At 38.5% G+C, this 15,560-nt stretch overlaps 1 protein-coding gene across 1 annotated transcript in view; it reads left to right on the top strand.

The window, feature by feature from the left end:
• Rock2 (Rho associated coiled-coil containing protein kinase 2) overlaps positions 1-15,181 on the top strand; it is a 133,814-nt gene extending 118,633 nt beyond the window's left edge. Inside the window, exons 28-33 of the mRNA XM_042680730.1 lie at positions 1,352-1,422; positions 2,013-2,101; positions 2,527-2,605; positions 4,319-4,580; positions 4,662-4,875; positions 11,873-15,181. Of these exons, the coding sequence (XP_042536664.1) occupies positions 1,352-1,422; positions 2,013-2,101; positions 2,527-2,605; positions 4,319-4,580; positions 4,662-4,875; positions 11,873-11,876 (719 nt within the window). The 3' untranslated portion in view covers positions 11,877-15,181. The remainder of the gene's footprint in view (positions 1-1,351; positions 1,423-2,012; positions 2,102-2,526; positions 2,606-4,318; positions 4,581-4,661; positions 4,876-11,872) is intronic.
• The last annotated feature ends 379 nt before the right edge of the window (positions 15,182-15,560 follow it).

Raw genomic sequence — 15,560 nt, 5'->3', positions numbered from 1 at the left:
TCCTTCCTTCCTTCCTTCCTTCCTTCCTTCCTTCTTTCCTTCCTTCCTTCCTTCCTTCCTTCCTTCCTTCCTTCCTTCCTTCCTTCCTTCCTTCCTTCCTTCCTTCCTTCCTTCCTTCCTTCCTTCCTTCTTCCTCCTCCTCCTTCCTCCTCCTTTTCCTTCCTTCCTTCCTTCCTTCCTTCCTTCTTTCCTTCCTTCCTTCCTTCCTTCCTTCCCTTTCCTTTCCTTTCCTTTCTTTCTTTCTTTCGTGTGTGTGTGTTTTGGCAGTACTGGGGATTGGACCCAGGACCTCACAGTTGGTAGGAAACACTTGGGTGGCACAGTGTCATCCATTTTTAAATAGGACATTCTTTTGAATTTTCCTAACAGTACAGGAAAAAACCATGTAGACTACTTCAGAGAATATGATTACATTTCATTGAGTACTTACCAGTTGCACATGATATACTAGACCTCAAACAAGGACATGAAACAATTCAGCCTGAGTCTTAGCCTGAACAGACTTTGCAGTTGAAATGAAGAAATTCAAGGGTTTCTTTTTAAGTTAGAAAGACAACTCTATATGAAATTTCTTCCAACTTCAGTTTCCTCCCTAAATTAGGCATGTAATTCACATTGTGAGGGTTGTAGAAAATTTATGTAAAGTTTTAATATAGTTAGCATAAATAGATGTTGAATAATTAATAACCACTTTTATTAGTGGAATAACCTCTCAAAATGCCATTCTACTTATTTCATTAAAAGATACTAATCAAATATAGTAAAACAGTCTAAAGACTTAGATACTTTCCTTTACAAAACTAGAGTTCTGCAGATTTTGGTATATTGGAGTTCAGAAACATTTTGGTTATATTGTTGATTGTTAAACAGGTTTGAGCATTAATTTATACCATTTTTTATATCATTGGAGCATAGCCATTCTGAAATTCCATATTCTCTAAACACAATAGTATCTTCTTCTTAAAACTTTGCATTATATCTGTAAGCAGAAAAAGTAAAGGCTTCCACAGCAGATAAACTAGTGAGAATAGAAGTTTTGTTGTTACTCTGCACCTTTTCTGTTGTTACTTTGTAAGTTTTCTTTGGTCAGTGCATGAATTTATCCAATAGGACATTTAACTTTATAATACAGCTTAATTTATTTCCAGTGTGGTTATACCTGGATTTTGTTTTGCATTGTATACCGTGCTTCTGCTGATCCTGCTTTATTACTGTTGTGTCTTAGAGAACAGATGGTGATAAATGATGAAGAGTGTGCTTGATTGGTTTTGTGAATTCTTTATTAAGATTTTATTCTTCATTGTCTGAGGAGAATGATTATATTTATTTTCTTATCTATGCTGGTTTATAGAATCAAGATTAGAAGGATGGCTGTCTTTACCTGTGCGAAACAACACTAAGAAATTTGGATGGGTTAAAAAGGTAATTGGTCTTTTAAAATATGGTTCTCTCTTTTTTTTTTCCCTCTCTTTCTTTCCCATTTTCTCTTATCTCTTTCCCTTTTTCTTTTTACTTGTGGTTTAACTCCAGCTATTTCACTTTTTGGAGTTTTAGGAAATACGTGCCTACAATTTTAGATATATAAACAAGCCTTATTCTATGATTTGGAAGGATATAATTTTACTATGTGAAAAAAATCTGTATTTTTATGTGTTGTTAATAATGAAATGTATTTTAGAGTGAAGTACATAAAGGCTGTTGACAATGGTGCTTTTGATGTTACTGTGTACATTTCTTATAAGGATACTATTTATTTTCTCCAGAAGCTAAATCAGTCCAAAATACATTTGATTTCATTTTCCTTCTCCTATTTATTTAAAATACCCACAAACAAAAAGTGGATCAACATACAAATATTACCTTACAGAAGACTTCTATAGCTGTACTAGTTCTTTTTAGTTACTTAACCTAAATATTTACTGTTAACATGGGTTTCTTGTGAAAGAAAATCAGTAGATATGATATATAATAAGTATTCAATGTTTGATTCTTTCCTTCCATCTTTTTAACAGTATGTGATTGTAAGCAGTAAGAAGATTCTTTTCTATGACAGTGAACAAGATAAAGAGCAATCTAATCCTTACATGGTTTTAGATATAGAGTAAGTGCTTTTACTAGAATATTTAGACTCTTACCTTTTCTTGTCTTTTTAAAATTCTGATAAGAGAGGAGCTGATCTTTTCTGTCTAGTTTGTCAGTGTGTTGTTGGTTATAAAGAAATCACAGTCTAGAACCTGTTGTACAGTAATACATCCTATGATCTGTGATGGAAGTTAGGGATGTACAGTCAGTACCCAAAACATCTTCATCTCCTGGGTCTTTAATCTACTATTTTCGGATACTAATTAGAAAATGTGACTTATTGGAAATATGTGACAATCTTAAAGTCATGTTTGAATTAACTCAAGATATTATAGGAGCTTCTAACATGGGCCAAAGTATTCCGTATATACTTCCAATATAAATATAATATTAACTCAAGTACTTATGATCCTTGGGTAATATTTTGTTCTTTTATTAATATAGCAAGCTATTTCACGTCCGACCAGTTACGCAGACAGATGTATATAGAGCAGATGCTAAGGAAATCCCGAGGATCTTCCAGGTAAACATTGTTCCCTTCTGATTTTTCATCCTTGGATGTTGTCAAGTGTTGTAGCACAATCCCATTCCTTTCCCATTAGCTCTGTTCAAATTGCCTTTTTACTTCTGGCATTCTTTTTGGTGCTTAATTGGAAATGAATCTTACAGACTTTCCTGCCCGAGCTGGCTTCGAACTGTGATCCTCAAATCTCAGCCTCCCAGATAGCTAGGATTATAATAGGTGTGAGTCACTGGTACCTGGCTTTCCACACACATCTTTTAAAATGAAGCTGTGCATCTATCTGTCATCAAGTTGTTGTTTTTGTTTTGTTTTGTTTGTCGGTTGTGGGGCTTGAACTTTGGTCCTGGGCGCTGTCCCTCAGCTCTTCAGCCCAAGGCAGGCACTCTACCACTTGAGCCAGAGCACCACTTTCAGTTTTCTGGTGGTTTATTGGAGATAAGAGCCTCATAGACTTCCCTGCCCGGGCTGGCTTTGAACTGTGATCCTCGGATCTCAGCCTCCTGAGTAGCTAGGATTACAGGCGTGAGCCACCAGCAATCGTCTATCATCAAGTTTTGTGTAAAACTCTCCAAAGGTTTTTTAGAACCTCACAAAATAGTTCTACCAACTGGGTACTTAGAATTGAGCACATGAGTCGGGAGGGGGGGTCATTTCTTAATTATTTACACTGTTTGCTGTTGGTTTGGGAGGTTCAGGAAAGGTTGGGTTTCAGCTGGAGGAAGTATGTATAGGTTTCAGCTGGAGGTGAGTCCTTGTTCTTCTCTCCCCTTCCTCCTCTCTCCCCTCCCTCTTGCTCCCTCCCTCCTTCTTTCCCTAGCCAACACATTATCCCTAGCTTGTCTGTCATGTCTTCCTCACCACAATAGATTGAAACCTCTGATACTATGAGCCATAATAAATCTTTTCTCCTTAAATAAAAAGGTATAAAGCATCAATTCATGTAATTGCCCTATTTCTCTAGATTATTACTTTTTGTTGTTTTTGTTGTTGTTGGGGTTCAAGGACCTTTGGGAATTAAACCGCCAGTACTCAGTCTACCACTAACATCCCCTCCCCCCGCCGCCCCCCCCCCCCCCCTTCTCCAGGTGATTATTTTGAACAGTCCCTTTCTAGAGGAGGAAAAACACTTTATGAAGAGTTTCAACTTTTGCTGGCCTGTTTTTACAATAGTTATGCTAAAACAAAGGTATTATAGAGAGAATAATGAGATAGCATTGGCTGGAATCTTTTTGTGTGTGTATGCCTGTCCCAGGGCTTGAACTTAAGGCCTGGGCATGAACATGTTCCTGAGTATTTTTGCTTCAAGCTAGCACTCTTCTGCCTGAGCCACAGCTCTACTTCCAGCTTTTTGGAGGTTAATAAGATGATAAGAGTGTCTTCCAGTCCTGGCTGACTTCAAACTGGGATTCTCAGATCTCAGCCTCCTGAGTACCATCACCCAGTAGTATTTATTTCTTTGAAATGTGAAGCAAAAGGACTATATGATGATGTTTCTCCCTTGAACTCTTTTGGGGGTCACACTTGGGACCTTGTGCACTCTAGGTAAGCAGTCTTCCACTGAACATACCCTCAGCTCACACCAGCTCATGACTAGGCAAACTAGTTTAGGATTGATCTTCAAATGCATTTTCTTCTTACTGGGCAATTTAAGCTAACGTTATTTTATTTACTGTCACTACACAAAAATAACTTTGATCTTTTTGGTATTGATAGATTCTGTATGCCAATGAAGGAGAAAGTAAGAAGGAACAAGAATTTCCAGTGGAGCCAGTGGGAGAAAAATCTAACTATATTTGCCACAAAGGACATGAATTTATTCCTACTCTTTATCATTTCCCAACCAACTGTGAGGCTTGTATGAAGCCACTGTGGCACATGTTTAAGCCCCCTCCTGCTTTAGAGTGCCGTCGCTGCCACATTAAGTGTCATAAAGACCACATGGACAAAAAGGAGGAGATTATAGCACCATGTAAAGGTAAGCAGGAAAGTACTTGATCATTAATACCTGTGTTCAGGTCGTGTTAAGCGCATTAACTTATTCAAAATTTCTTTACAGTGTATTATGATATATCAACGGCAAAGAATCTATTGTTATTAGCAAATTCTACGGAAGAACAGCAGAAGTGGGTTAGTCGGTTGGTGAAAAAAATACCTAAAAAGCCCCCAGCTCCAGACCCTTTTGCACGGTCATCTCCTAGAACTTCAATGAAGATACAACAGAATCAGTCTATCAGACGGCCAAGTCGACAGCTTGCTCCAAACAAACCAAGGTAATAAATACAAAATATGGTAAAAATTAAAGTTCTTCCTTCACTTCAGCTTTTCGGTCTAAACTATAAACTTTCCTAGTTGCAGTTTTGCTTTGCTTGGTACTATAAAGAACCATGGTATAACAAATACCTTAAATTCAGACTGCATATCTAATTTGGATGAAAGACGTATTTTATAAATCGCCCAAGGGCATCAAATTCAGCTAAAACTTAGGGAAAGGTTGGTTTGTGTGGCATTTTGCATGCAGTCATGATCTTCAGCTTTAGTAAAAATGGACTACTGCAGTGCTTTGAGAAGCATCATCACTGCATGAAGCCCTTCAGCTGTCTGGTAAATGCACTCACCTAATACATAGTGCAGATGTTTTATGGTAAGGGGCTTGGGAGGGAGAATTAAATTATATCTATAAGTTTAAAATAATATCTGGGTTTGTAGCTTAAAGATCAACAGACAGTTTTAAAATACAAATGTTAACAGTAAGCGGGCATTCCTTAGGATAGAGGTAGAGTTAGGAATATGGAGGAGGGTCAGAATGATCATTATGCCCAGAAACACTCTGATAGAGCCATTTAATTAAGTAGCTATTGGCTGAAGCGGCTACAGCTTTTACAGTCATTATTATTCTTCGAACTTGAGGGATTAGAGGTTAGCTTAAAGTAAAAAGCATATATTTAGATCAGGTGTCTAATTCCGCATATCCTTTTTTCCCTAACACAGGACCTTCAGTATATGAATAATGATGTGCATTGGCTGTATTGTCAGAAATCTTTCTCTAACCACAGTATCTTGAAATTAATATCTCAAGGAGATAATTTAGGATGACAAAGGTAGAATTGGTGTTTCAGCAATGAAAATGTTGACTATTTTAAGTGAGGTATGATAAAACTAAATATTATAAAATAGTGATTACATGGTAGTAATTAAGTAAGTAATTCTTTTAAAAAGCTATAAGAATTCACAGACCCTGAAGGCCATTTTGATGCCTTGTATAAAACAGCTGAAAACTAAGTTTCCGTTATACAACAATGCATAAAAGCTTTTTGGATATTTTTAAGTCTTCTATAACTGATAGTACCACAGACAGGAGGTTAGCAAGAAGAGAGGGCTGGGGAGCGCAAGCTTCCAGAACCTCTGGAGGCTGGGAAGCCCAAGAGCACAAGCCCAGCCTCCCGTGAGGGCCTCACGCTGCCTCAGAGCAGGGCAGAAGGCCTCACTGATGTTCAGCATGCCAGAGCGCATGCTCTTGTAACTGCCTCCCTTCCGGGGCCTGTGTGAATCCACGGCCACCTACCACAGGGCCCACCTTGCTAATGCCACTGGCTTTGGACATGGGGTTAGGTTCCCAGCGTGGAAACTTGAGGGACACATTCAACCATAGCACTTTGTAATGAGTGCTTCCAAATGTAGTAGCAAAAACATCAGTTTCCACAGTGTTTACAAACATTCTTCTGTTAAATTTTCTTTCAACTTTAAAAAACAATAATTTTCAGTGTTATTTTTTTCTTTTTAATTTTATTAATTTTGTTTTTTGTTTATGTGGTACAGAGGAATTGAACTCAAGGCCTCATGCATGCTAGGCAAGCACTCTACCACCAAGCCGCCTTCCCAGCCCGTTAACTGTTTTTGATTAAGGGTCCAAAAGGGTAATCCCAGTACTTGGGAAGCTGAGGCAGAAGGATCGAGAGTTCAAAGCCAGCTGGACTGCATAGTAAGACTTTGTCTCAAAAAGACCAAATAAACATGTAATACATATAGTGTATCTTATAATACATATATTCCGTACATACACATATACATATATTTACATACACACATGCACATTAGTCCTTTTGATATAAGTTAATGGTTTTACTATGTCGTGACACATTGAGTTAGTTTTTTCAGACCAAGTCATCTTTCAGTGCTGTAACGTTCTGTTTTCATGATGTGTTCAAAGAGCACATTTACTTGTGATTTTGTCTTTTTTTTTTTCTTCTGGTCCTGCTCTTCAAATAATTTTTTATTGCCATTTTTACATGTTATTATTATGTATTATTGAGCCAATACTGAGGCTTCAACTTGGGGCCTGGGTACTATCCTTAAGTTCTTGTCCTTGAGGCTAATGCTCTACCAATTGAACCACAGCTCCATTTCTGGCTTCTTGGTGGTTTATTGGGGATAAATCCCACAGACTTTTCCTGTGTCTACTGGCTTTGAACCTTGATGTACAGATCTTAGACTTCTGAGTAGCTAGGCACCAGCACCCAGCTAACATTTTTGAGTTATTATCTGCTGGACCCTTTTTGGAGAGTGTTAGCTTTATTATATACTTGTCCTCAGAACTGCTCTGAGAAAACTAAGGCACAGAAACCCCAGCCACACACATAGTAGGGAGCAGCAGAGCCATGAGTCTGGGCTCCAGACAGTTACTTTGAGAGCCCACAACTTAAGGGAGTGTTTAACCCTCATTTCCTATGTAGGAGCAGGAAATTCTTTTTTTTCCATTTCTCCCTACTGTTACCTTGCTGAATTGGAATTAAAGTTTAGATAGTATGCTGAAAAAGTAGAACATTTGTCAGTGAAATGCTAACTTTTGATGAAAACAGCTTAGAGAGGTCTTTATTTTTTTTTACTACAATTTACAAAATGCTCATGTGGCTAAAGGGCATCTATACACTCTTCTCTCTCTCTCTCTCTCTCTCTCTCTCTCTCTCTCTCTCTCTCTCTCTCTCTCTCTCGTGGGGCTTGAACTCAGGGCCTGGGCTCTGTTCCTGTGCTTTTTCACTCAAGATTAGCATTCTACCACTTGAGCCACAGCACCACTTCTGGTTTCCTGTTAGTTAACTGGAGTCCCATGGACTTTCTTGCCCAGGCTGGCTTTGAACTGCGATCCTCAGATCTCAGCCTCCGGAGTAGGTAGGATTGCAAGCTTGAGCCACCAGCACCTGGCTTTTTTGAGACTCTTAATTCCAATAAACCATCAGAATTGCTTTTAATTCTATTCTCCATTTCTAAATTATAGAAGGTTAACACACTATGAGGGGAAAATAATAAAGTTATATAGAACTTAAAGCGTTACAAGTCAGAAATGAAGAAAAAAATAAGTGAAGAAGAAAATAATTTCCTCCTTGGATTGGAGGAAATTTGCAAAGAACATAAGCAGGGCTCTAGTGGTTGCTTAAGTCTATAATCCTAGCTACTCAAGAAGCTTAATCTGAATGAACATCCAGGCTCAGGCCAGAGGAGGCGGGCAGATCTGTGAGATTTCTTTCTCCAATTAACCAGAAACATACCAGACTGGAAGTGTCGCTCAAGTGATTAAGTACCAGCCTTGAATGAGAAAGCCAAGTGAAGAGTGCAAGGCCATGAGTTGAAGCCCAGTAAACAAAAGGGGCGGCCAGGAGTCAGGGTGGGAGCACTATTGAAGTCAGACTACCCAGAATTATAGCCCTGAAAATTGAAAGCACCATGTATCTGCAGTATACAACCATTGTATCTTATGAGAAAGATGCAGTGGGTATGGGTAGTATCTTTGTATATAAAAGCTTTTTATGGATCGGGGATATAATTCTATGGTAGAGTTCTTGCCTAACCTGTAAAAGATCGTGCTTTCAGTCTCTAGCACTAAGGGTAAAAGAGACACTTCTTTTGTAAACTGTTAGAGAAAGAATATTACATCATGCAAATACAAAATTAGTGAGGCCCATACAGGCATTGCCATTGAAATAGCTCTTAAACATAAAAAGGCAATTGCCCTGATTATTATGCAAAAAATGAAACTATAACATATAATATAAATGAAACTGACAGCAATGAAAATTAGTAATGGCAAGACAGAAATGGACACCCTCATGTTTGGCTGCTAGTAGGACTCAGATGCACCTATTTTGATGCATTTTTTTGGCAGTGTCATGGCTTGAAGGGATATATTGATCCATTAGTAGAAGAGACATAGTACTCTGTAAACTGTTGTTTATGATAGCGTTATGAACACAGTATTGAAGGGGAAAGGAAAAAAAAAGAGGAGAATTCTGCCTAAGACATCATCAAGCATGGAGAATCAGAAATAAGGGAGAAGACAGATTCAGGCAGGATGTCACATGGAACAGCACTAGCTCCAGTGTTTGTATTCATTGTGGTGCTGAGGTTGGAGAGGATGACTAGAGGGGAAGGTGGGAGCCTGGCTGAGAAGGACCAGCTACAGTTTGTTCACAGGCAGATCTTTCAGTGAGGGATTGTATGTTCAGACTTCATGAACACCTGAACTGAGTAATGACACTTAAAGTTAAGGGGCGGGGAGATCTATATTCATAAAGATTTTCTAGGTTGGAATAACCAGAATTAGGTGAGTGAATAAAAGGAGAGGTTTTAAGAGAAGTCTTGTGGGTTACAGTGGTAACCCTGTGAATGGACTTTTTTTTTTTTTTTTTTTTTTTGCCAGCCCTGGGGTGTGAACTCTGGGCCTGGGCGCTGTCCCTGAGCTTCTTTTGCTCATGGCTAGTGCTCTACCACTTGAGCCACAGCGCCACTTCTGGCTTTTTCTGCTTATGTGGTACGAGGAATCGAAGCCAAGACTTGCTGAATGCTAGGCAAGCACTCTACCACTAAGCCATCTTCCCAGCCTATCCATGAATGGACTTGTAAGATGATGACACTAATATACATTCAAAGATTTTTGAAAGCTAGGAGATACTAAAGTCTCCCAGAAAGCCTACTAATCTCAGTCTCTCAGGTGTTCATTACGTTCTGAAAATAGTTAGAGGTTTATTTAGGATAAATTAGCCAGCAACTCACTCGTACCAATTACCCCTTCCTCTTCCCAACTCTTCCCTTTACTCCTCCAGTAAGAGCAAGGCTCCAACCTGAGTTCACACCTAGTACTGTTAAAAAACATAAGTAAAAAAAAAAATGCAAATACTTCTGTCCAATCATATGGAGAACCCAGGCTGAAGTCTAGGAATACGCACTGCACAGAGCCACTGACGTGGCGAGGTGGAACTTCTGGGACCAGATGAGTTCCTTGACAAAGTCTGATTCACCAACATCTAAGCTATACACAAAGAAAGGTTGCTTCTAGTTCTCATAAAGGTCATTGCTGCACTACGTTACAGTATGGCTTATCGGAATGAAAAGAAACCCAAGTACCCAACACAGAGTGTGATTTATGTAGCCAGGATAAGTTGCCAGGGCTGCTTTCATATATATAGCTGTTCCTTTGTGCCTAGTTTTCCTATATTAAGCATAGCTGTTGACTCACTGGGCAGGAGGTCTTGCTGTAATTGACTCTTCTCCTATTCTCCCTTCTTGGGTTTGGTCCATGAGCTGATTATCCAGGTACTATGAAAAGAACATTATGACAATAGCTCCTTGAGGATTTAGGTGATTACATCTTTCTCTGGGCAGTTGGGATGTGAGGAGAAAGCTCATTGTGTTTTTTTAACCCCAATATTGTCCTTGTCTTCAGTTCTCTGGTATTCTGAAAAGTGTACCTGGCCAGTGTGACTGTATACACTTTCATATAAAGAAAAAATGTTTCCTAGATGCTCCCATCTTTCTTCTTATCACATTACTGATACAGGGAATGTTAAAATGCCTACAGAACCTTCATACCTTCAAAGTTTGATTTCTAGGCATGGCATTAAACTGTGGTTTATAAAGAGTGTTAGAGTGTAAACTTGCAAAAACTCCTGTTGCAGATTGCTTGATTTGGCATTTAAAGACTGGGATTGGTCATTTGATGATGTTGATGGTGGTGATGATGATGACGATGTTTTTGATTTCTGAAGACATGGGGTAAATCAACAGTGGAAACTGAGTGATTTTAGTACTTCCAAGTAGTGCATGTGGTTTGTACTTGGGCTTTGATTATTTTTGAACTTTTGTAGTTGTTTTTTAACAGTATATATTTTAAAAGTTTTTAGAAATGTTTCTAACTAAAATTTCCAGGTCAAATATAAAAGTGAAATGCTATGTTCAGATTCTTTATATATAGACTATAAATTTTCAGTGTAGTTGGAATTCATTTTTAAACCTTAGGAATGAAAAAAGTGTTAAAATAGCAAAAGAAGCTAATTCTGGTACCTTCTATTCATTCCAAAGAAGCTATATTGGTAAAAGTAAATTTTACAGTGTTTTCAAGTTCCTGCAACTGTACTGGTTTGTGAACATAGCATGGGTTTCCTTTCTCCCTCTATCCCTTTCTCATTCCTGCCTTACTTCTAGCTTGCAAGAATTGAGACCGCACAAACTTTCAAGTTTGATAAGTGCTATGAATAGCATTATCTGATTTGGCTTTCTTGTGTTGCTATGGATTATTTGCAAGAATCTAATGTTACTTTTGCTGAAGAATGCTGGTGATATGCTGTGGAAACTTCTGTGGTTTTAGAACATGTAAAATCGTTTGCTTAATAACAAAGGAGATTGAATAACAGTTGAGCCTCATGACTTTAAACCTTTTAAACAATAGATTTATAAGCAGTGATATCAGTTCCAAGAAGCATATTGCAGAACATAAATTATGTAATATTATGTTTATATTCAGGTTTTACTGGGTAGCTTTTCTTTTTTTAAAACAACTTGTTTCTTCCTGTTTTGTAGATGAGAGAAATATGGCTTAGCGTCAGACAGCTACGCTGAACCTGGCCCATGAGTCCACTGCCTTTTCCGTTCCATGAGGCTGCTAGTAGTTAACCTCAGACCAAGCTCCCATTCAGATAGGTTGTTCTGTGGCACATTGTTCAACTCCAGTAGCTTCTTAACTGCATTACAGCGTATGCATAATGTTTGTAGCCAGATTTGAACTTCCAAAGCCCCACTGTTGCATTGAGAAAGAATATAATTGCATGTGCCTAAAAGTCAGAAAAGCAGAATTAATTAATGTTTATGCATGATTTAGAAGTAGAGGTATGAGAATTTAGAAGGTAGCAAATAAACCGAGTGAATGCGTTTTTAGAGAATTTTAACTGTCTTTTAAATTATTTCATCATGTCAGCTAACTTTATTTTTCTTTCTTTCCAGCTAACTGTCTTCTGTGAAAGCAGTCATCAAGGTGATCACATTCTTCCAGTTAAAACAAGACTCAAATATAATGTCCCAAAATTTATTAAAAGCTATATTTTACTGAGAGACTGATAACACACATACATATATATGTTCCCTTTTTCCTATAATGTAAATTAAAAATCATGGACAGATTGGCTTACTCCTTTGACCAGCAGTGATTGGTGAGTAGAGTAAGGGTAGACACAGATCTTCTAGCTCGCTGCATTCAGCTCTCCTGGCAGTCATTCACACTACACCGCCAAACACAAGAGTTACAGAAATCATCTTTCAGCTTCAACCAAGATTTCACCAGCACATTTACCCAGAAGAATCTGGGAGTGGAGTCCACTACAGTGACAGACTGCATCGTAGAAAGAGTGACCATGATATTGTGTTATTTGTAATGTGTATGTATGTATATGTATATATATGTGCGTGTGTGAAACACACTTACGCACACACAAACACATAGTACTGTAATACTGTAAGAGGGTTTTTTTTTAACTTACCATTTTATTTTTATATGCATTAATCAGATATCATTTCTTCAGTTGCAACTATGCACTTGTACAAAGCCATAATCCTGGAGTTTGTCCTCATCCACATGTATCTGATAGGAGCTGCATGTTCATGTCGAAGCAATTACTGCAACAAAAAGCTTGAAGTTTATATCAGTTTCCTAGTGCTCCATGATAGGCAACTTCGCCCATTTTGAATGCCTTAATTTAATTTTTTTCAAAGTCTTGATCCTTTTCTGTATTTATGGGGGGGTAGGGGAGGAAGGAACAAGTATTTACCAGCTCGTAGATACAAACTTGCTTTGTGGACAAAAAATAGTGCACTATTTTTTACACACAATAGTTACATCACATCAGGCTCTTGGTTGTATAACAAGACTTTTTTTTTTAAATGTGTTGGTCATAGAAACAATAATGGGTAGAAATGGAGGCTATATGATACTTTTGTACACCCATCCCCTTTCCAGACATCAGTGTTAGTCTGTGACTACAGCAGGCTTTGCTTGGAATTTGCTGGCTAACCTAGGTGTGGCTTTGTTTCTGGTAAATACGTTTGTGACTATTTCTACGTTTTCACACTCATGATTCAGAAATTGTCTTAAATATGAGGAAAACTAAGATATATGTAGATATATTTTAAATATTTAAATGTGATCTTGAAACATAACCTTATGGCAATATTCCAGTGTTGGGTTAAGAAAACTGGTAACTTGGAAGAAGCAGCCTCAGAGGCACTTAATTTGATTTTTTGTTTTTAAAAGGCTATTAAGATGATTTATTTCTCATCCCAGATAAATACATTTTGTACCATGACAATATGCAGCACTGGTACACATCAAGTTTCGTTTTTTTAAAAATTATGTACTCTTTTACCAGTCTCATATATATATATACACCACAGTTGGGTATGATATTGAAATATCCAGTATCTCAGTGAAGGAAGTAGACTTTTTTTTTTAATCACTTCCTTCTAGGGTCAGTGTAGAGATGTTTAAAGAGTTTGATCCTCATTAAAGATACTATTTTGGAAATTAAAGCTCAGCCTTGGCCTACTGATATACTGAAGCTGAATTGTGATTTTTTTTTTAAGTTAATCTGCATCTTTCATGCTGCCTATACTAATACTAGATGTGAAGCACTTCCTGTGCAGCAGGAATGCTCTGCAGCTCTGGTTTGGGCATAACTTTTCCTACCTTCCTCTTTCTTTCCTCTCCTCTTTCCCTTTCCATCCCCCTTCCTTCCTAGACTAAAAAAAAAATATATATATATATATAGAATATATATAGAAGTATTTCCATTCATCAGAGTTGTTTAAAAGGAGACTGAATTAATATTTTATATAAAGATTTTGTTACATTATGGGAGGTTCTAGCCTATTCTGAATTGGAGAGTATATATAAATATATATATTTTTAATAAACTTTATTAAGGTGAAATAATGTCAAGTTTACACATGAATAACTGAAGTATTTGAGTACAGAAGGCAAAAGTATAAATTTTGTTGTACATATATGTGTGTGTGCGGAAGAAAGAGGAGAGTCGTGCCGGACGTGGACCTGTGCACGAAAACCGACAGGCAGTGCTCAGCAGGCGACGGTCCCGAGAGGTGGAGAGATCTCCCGTGGAGATAGTTCCCACAGTGTGGCCTCATGTCAGGATTCATGGGGTGGTTCTTCCAACCAAGGGAAATGTGCTGAGTAGACACTCCTGAGCTCAACTGGCCCTTCCCCTCACGGCCTCTGCACGGCGTGTGTGCGTGCATGCGGGTAGCTGTCCACGTATTCCTCCCAACACTCACCCAATAGCATCACTCTCCCTTGTGCCAGTTTCGTTCACCTTGAGACCCCAAATGTCCAAGTCAAATAGGAGACCAAAGGTTGCTTATTTCTGAATGCCTGGCTTCTCCTAGAACCGTAAATACCTCCAGTTGGGAACTGAGTTAATGAATACTGGGATTTTCTTGGTTGTATTTGCTACTTTTGTTTTGTGGGGTAACAAGACAGAAGTTAGAACTAATGCCGGTAATTACTGTTGAAAATTAAGGTGTGATACATTTTTATAAGTATTAATTTTTTAAATGCTGTCTAGAAGCAAGATTAAGTAAAATATATCTGAAAGCTTAAAATTGTCCAGCTAACCAATGGAAACAGGTTTGTGCTTTTGGAACTGACCTGTACTGACCTGTGCAGGGTCACACAGACCGGGCCCAAGGCTACTCTCCTCAGCTCAGTGGTAGATCCTAAGCAAGAGATGCTCGAGTTTGCCAAATCACAACTTAAGAAGTTATGCTGCTGTCGTTAACTTTTCTTTCAGGATTGAGGGTAAATCAGAGAAACTCAGACACTGCATTCACCTTACATTAACTATGCTTTAAGTCACGCGCTCCGCTCGGCTTAGGGCCAGCCAGTCGTTTGAGTTTCTCCACCCCTGTGGACACCGCTACTGAACTCACCCCTCACCCGGCTGGCAAGCTTTCAGCTGCCCGGGCTGGAGGATGGAGGAGCCGCGGCTGGCTGAAGAGCACTTTGAAGAGCGCTGTGTGACAGTGCTGGGTGTCAGGCCCAGGGGCCTCCCTCTCCCCCCCCATAGGACTTTTGTTTGGAATTGTATTAAGTTATGAGCTGCATGGTTTAGATAATCATATTTGATCAGCTGTTCCCCTGAACAAAAATCATACACCCTTGATTTTTTAAAATTTTGTTTCCTCTTTGTAGTAATGTAATTGTATTTTATGCCTGCTTTTTATAAAATAAAATAGATGAATGAAGATGTAAGCAGTGTCATACTTTCCTGTGAAGTAGTCCCAGAATGCCCTCACCAGATGATTACTCTTCTTTCAAAGCTGGTGTCATCTTAAGATGAGTGTCAGTCCAATGGGGTGGGTGCCATCTTAAGGCCAGATTCATGGCTCTTGGGCTTTGTCCTTTTTATTCGTGGGAAAGCACAAAGGAGAATTTAGCCAGGGCCGGTCTCTGATGTGAGTATTTAAGGGACATACAGCCCTTAGCATTTTGTTCCTTCTGATTGAGGGCAGATAAGTAGGCAGGAGGCTCTCAGTATCTGATACAGTGTACCAGCGGATGGTTTTCTAGAAGTTTTCTTTGGTAATCAGTAGGTTCTTTCTAATGCACTGGTACTTGACTGTG

The sequence above is a fragment of the Dipodomys spectabilis genome, unplaced genomic scaffold (assembly GCF_019054845.1).
Source record: "Dipodomys spectabilis isolate Male_0828 unplaced genomic scaffold, ASM1905484v1 ptg000066l, whole genome shotgun sequence".
In the NCBI taxonomy this organism is placed as follows: Eukaryota; Metazoa; Chordata; class Mammalia; order Rodentia; family Heteromyidae; genus Dipodomys; species Dipodomys spectabilis.
Note: the sequence above shows the minus strand (reverse complement) of the source record. Positions and strands in the feature narration are given on the sequence as shown.